General features: G+C 38.5%; 1 protein-coding gene across 1 annotated transcript; it reads left to right on the forward strand. All coding sequences in view use genetic code 11, as the record gives it.

Moving 5' to 3' along the window:
• Window positions 1–3,206: 3,206 nt before the first annotated feature.
• EGR_03543 (hypothetical protein) lies at window positions 3,207–3,870 on the forward strand (the record flags this gene model as incomplete). The annotated part of the gene is made up of 2 exons (XM_024492792.1): window positions 3,207–3,310; window positions 3,567–3,870. 2 exons carry the CDS (start codon window positions 3,207–3,209, stop codon window positions 3,868–3,870), a joined length of 408 nt encoding a protein of 135 aa, XP_024352675.1.
• Between the last annotated feature and the right edge of the window lie 1,680 nt (window positions 3,871–5,550).

The raw sequence follows: 5,550 nt of genomic DNA on the forward strand, positions 1-5,550 counted from the left end.
AGAGCCTATTCTCCTCTAAAATCCGCTTGCACTTTACAAGAATTTGACCAAATTCCACCATTACCCGATAGCAAGTGTTTTTGACTAGTAAGAAATGTTTACAGCACCCAAGCTTGTTTGACCCCTCAGTGAGGCACTAAAGTCCGGTCGTCTAGAGTATGCGCTCACAATCTGCAATGTGATCGCGTACAATGGTTGCAACTAATTTCTCCTAATGAGAGAAATCCAAATAACGTACACATCGAGGTAACGCAATCTCAGGAACTTGCAAAATGTAGTCAGTCTTCATCAACAGTAGTCGGAACTAGAGCGAATGAGAACTTAAACTACTTTTAAGATCGATTATTCATATCGGGAATCTAATCATTTGATGTCCAAGAAGGCAAAGCTGACGTCTTCAGATGGTGAATTTTGCCGTAATACTCCGAGAAGTTACCCCTACTCTGCCGTATTTTCTTAAATTATTGTTAAAAAGTGCCATTTTTGCACCGGCAACGCTTTGTTTATACTTCACTATATTATAATTTATCGTATCACGTGAGTTGGTGACATTTAAAAATAAATTAATGTGGGGTAATTCCTGATACCTCAGAATCACCAATTTTTAGAACGGGTGGCTTCTACAGGAAACATGAGAGTGCTTGAAAGAGTAAATAAATCTACTGTTGTTTTACGCTCTAGAGGAGGAATGACGCCTTCTATTAGTGCAGCATAGGCGACTGATGAAGTGTTCTGTGGAAGCTTTTAATCGGATACCGCATTTTGTACTACTTAAGCTGTATTACTCGATGCACCACTGCTTCTTTGAGCTCATTAGACTATTAGTCCCAAGTCAGCTCTTGTTGGTCCTGTTGGTGGAATTCTATACGGTGTGCCTCTAATATCCACGTTGAGGTTAACCCACTTACTTTCCTACTAGGATTGGAGACTAAGCATTTATAGTAGGCTCATCTTTGCGAACCTGATGCCGTTTCCATAGGCCGCAACTTGTAGTTAACATTTTCAAAGCATTGAGACCATCGCTTTACACTGTTTTAGTGGGTCATTCTAAAAGTTTCATTTGTTTGCACTTGACTGCATGCGAAATCAAGCAATGGTAGTCCACTTGCGAAAACCAAGGCTCCTAATTTTGCCTATATCAAATAGGTTCGAAAAGGTGCAGAACTGACTAGGCAACGGTTGATATGATGTGGTGGATTGCTGTATTCTGGAAAATTTGTTATTTATCCATAACCATAGATCTTACTTATTGGAAGTAGGGTCTTAATAGTGTGGTTTGATGACTGAATAACTAAAAGCAAGGGCACAAAGTACTCGCTCCAGGTGAAGATCGGACTTTTTGAGACACAAAGTTTGCATATTTAAATTTCGGCTTCATAATATGGAGCAATTTATCTTCTAGGGCCACCATGGTGCATGGTTTATCAGTGACAGATAATTTATTTAGAGAGACAACTTTGTCATTTTCTCGAGTGGAGAGTGAATCAGTATGGCAATGTTTGCAGAAGGCTTATGAGTATAAAAAATGTCCTGCAGAATGCATTCAGAAGAACATAAAATGTGCCTCGAAGCAAAGATTCGTTACTTTCCCAAAGGAGGAATGAATACAGGATTGCGAGCTTAAAGAAAATAGTAGCAATGCTTTCTTTTGCATTCAGATGGCTCTCATTAATGTCAGTGCATTGTAATGGTAGTTTTCGGTCGTAAAATCACGTTATGCGTAACAAAGAGGAGAGCTATTATGAGACGGTTTTACTTAAGTCACCTCAATATGCCCTGACATTCCTTCTAGTTGGAATGGAAACATGTAAACTTCTACAAACGCAAAGTATGTTACCTCTTAACACAAGTGAATGACATAATTAAACATGCCTATATTTATAAACTTTTAAAATAAAAGGCAAGGGACATCGTTTTCCTTTCTTTTACTTTATGTTTTGAGGACTACAAGGGAAGGAATTAACTGGATGTTAAGTAGGCCCAGAGTACACAACTGCTTGTACTATCTTGTAAACCCTTACAAATAGATAGCATCTTCTAGTAGCAATTTAGGATATGACTCAAGTCCTTTGTTCGGGCGCTTTTTGACAACTGTCTGGATTTGTTTATGTTCTCTTTATCAGGCCTGGGACATTCAGGGTGGATATTGCTAGAAATTTTTTGTTAACTCCATCTTAATATGTGATTGAAATTTTGACAGTCGAGGCAGTTGTTGAGACAGTTGCAATCAGCAACAGTTAGAATACGCTCCCTAATGAGATCCCCATTTTCTTAAGCTTTTGTTTTCCTCATAAATTATTTCTTTATCATAATCTATACCCGTGCCTCAGATATTAAATTAGCCTCCATTACCTACAGTCGCGATCTGAAAATTTGGAAGAACTTATTTGTGATTCTTAGCCTAGCCGGTTGTTCAACACTGCTGCGCAGTGTTGGTTTCCAGGGTGAGAACAATTGACTATCAGTCCTTCATCATAAAGGGGGCAGATACGTTGAAATTTTTCCCAACAACTCTAAAGGTTAAAGTGTTTGCTTGAAAAGTTTGGCTGCAAGCTGCTGGAGTAAGCCGATTCGATCTAACTTTAAAAGATTTTACCATTGTGTTAAGGCCTGCACTTTACCAAGAAGGCACCAACACCAGATTTTCATGCACGCTAAGGTCCTTCTTCCTAAAATCTACCTTTACTGTTTCAGCTATTACCGCCCTTCTCAAGTCTTCAAAGTACTTGAACTATGATGCACTAGGCAGTGGTTATTACGGGCTAATAAAAGATATTTGGTGGAACCAAAACTAAATCTGTCATGGAAAATGCGTTTTAATTGGAACTGCGAGCACCTTTAATGAGCACCATATTCTAACCACATAATCTGCACACATAATAGGCAATCTCCATGTTCAATAAGACTGAGGACAAAACCATCACTGGTGCAAAAGATTTAACATTAATATTAGTAGTGTTAATAATATTAGGAGCTATTGGTAAATTGCTAATAATTAGTACTAACCTTAGCAACTTGATGTAGATGCACTGTAAAAGAATCCCCGTTCAGGAAGACCTTATAAAGGGTATTCTCAGTACTTATTGAAAGAGGATAAAAACTATCTCGCGTGGCTATACTTAGCACCATCTAATGACAACAACAGTAACTGGAGTTTATTCCACTAAGAAGAATGCGTTTACTTTTTTAGAGCTACTGCAGTCACTATGACAATGACTGCACCAAGGGGCGCTGCTTGGATAGTCACCCCCAACTTGCAAGACTCGTGTGAATCTTTAGCCTGGAAGTACTCAGTGCAATGCCCAGAGTGGTAGAGCTTATTATGTTAATCTGTGACCAGAGATTCACTTCTGCTTGAAGAATCCACCAGATCTGTACTCTCTGGAGCATTTAACTTAAGATGTGCGGTTTCAAAGGCTTGGAAATGTTTGTTCAGTAGATACTCTGTCAGTCATTTTTAGGCATATCTTAAAAAGAGAATTTAATAAGGTTTTTAGATTGACATCTACAATTCAAGATTACCCAACACAAACTCCATAGGCAGTTACCGGAAATATCATTTTCAGTTCAAAAGCACTAGAGCCATTCCTCACAAGTATTCAAAAGGATACCTCGACTACCAGAATGCGAGTTGGAACCCGTGAGAAAGATTTTACAGCCACTCAGTCTGTTAAGATCGTGATCGAAGTAGTAGAAGTGGAACCGTCACGACGAAGCATTAGTTTGCTGTCACGCATGGAAGTTGTCATGGGTGTCACGCTGCTTCGCTTATGCCTAGAGTATTTACAAATGCCCAACATCCTGGAACAGTGTAAAGATGTCATCCTTTCATTCATGCTAACCAAATGGTATCTTAGTTTAAGACCTTAAACTAAGTTTGGCTTTAAAGGAATGTCATATTTGTCTAGAATCGGATGCAGTGCAAACACTTGGCTGACAAATTCCCCATACTGATCTGTCCGGATGACCTGAATTAAAAGTGACGGCCAATTCATGAAGTACTCAATTCGAATGATAATGAAATTCCTTCAAGCACAGAGTCTGCCTCTTTTATTCATGACCTCATGAAATGAAGCAGTTTACCCTCAAGGGTTGCGGCGGCATAAATCGGACTCTTGATACACTAATCAATCTCGGCCGACAAGTGAGGCATTTCCTTGAGTGGTAATGATTCAGCAATGCAGTGCTTGCAGATGCTTTATGAAATGAGAAGAAATGTTTCGCAGAATGCGTCTAGAACATTGTAAAATGCGATTAGGGGGCAAATTTATCGTTTTCTCAACAGTGGAATGAATGCAAGATTACAGGCTTAAAGGATTTCCGGAAAATCCGCCTATAATTAATGCGGGCATTTTATAACCGGCAGTATTCGTTTTGAAATCCCATTACTCGCAGTAAACAGGAGACCTATTAGAAGGCAGCTGTATTCAAGTCGTTCCACTATACCCGAGCACCGTGGCCATATTTCTCCTCTTCCAGTTGAATTGAGGTTATTGAAAACCCTTTTAACGTAAGTCACGTTGCCCGCGGGTAAAAGTGGATCACATCTTTCAAGATACTCGCATTTTCAAGCTTCGATACTGAAAGAGGTTTTTTTTCTTCCTCTTACTTTATCCTTTTATTAATTAAGGTGGAAGGAACAAGCCGAATGTTGAGTAGACATAGAGCACAAACCTGCCCGTAATGTTTCGTAACCTGTTTTACGTAGATAGACTTTACTTAGTTGTAATCCATTAAATGGCTTATTAACCCCCCAAAAAAGGAATTGCCACTGTTTGAAGCTGTTCTCCATCTCTTTATCACACTTGGAACAGTATAGGTGGATTTCACTAAGATTCTCATTTATTCTGCCTTTAGGGGCGGTTGAGGGTTTTTTATAAACAAAACTTAATTAAAACATTATATTTTGACTAAATTACAAGGTTGTCTTCTAAATTAAGGAAAAAGTAGGTATTGATGAATTTGCAAAACCTGTGCGCATGTGAGTAATTACTTATTTATAAGCACATGAGACACGTTTAAGTACTCAAAACTTTTAAATCCTCTAACTATTAACACCATAAAGTAAGCTGCCAGTTTATCTTCAGGTTTCAAATTAAGCGAAATGGCTTAAAAGATGAAAAATCCTTGGTTAGGCTTCTTAGCTGAGGAAAGAGAAATCTTTTCTTGCCCCAAAAATGACTATGCGTTGTGAGGGTGGTTTATAAACAAAACCCACCCATAAATATTCATCCAAAGCTCTTTCTTCTTTTCCAGGTCATCACGTTTTTCAAAAAATAGAAATTCCTTAGCACCCAGCATAAAATATTTTCTTTATAGCACTGCTAATTTAAATACTGAGATAGGCCCTTAAAATTATGGCGATGTGTGACTTTCCAGGAGATAAGGCACATCGTTTTCAAAATTTGGTTCAGTTATAACTGCTTAGGTCTGTACATTTTGCATCAGCATTGAATAGCGATATGGTGCTTCAAATTTTAACTTCAAATCTGACTTCTTCGACGAGCAACTACCTATTACTCAACAGCAGTGATGATTGGGCATTTGAAA

This window comes from Echinococcus granulosus (assembly GCF_000524195.1).
Source record: "Echinococcus granulosus chromosome Unknown EG_S00019, whole genome shotgun sequence".
Taxonomy (NCBI): domain Eukaryota; kingdom Metazoa; phylum Platyhelminthes; class Cestoda; order Cyclophyllidea; family Taeniidae; genus Echinococcus; species Echinococcus granulosus.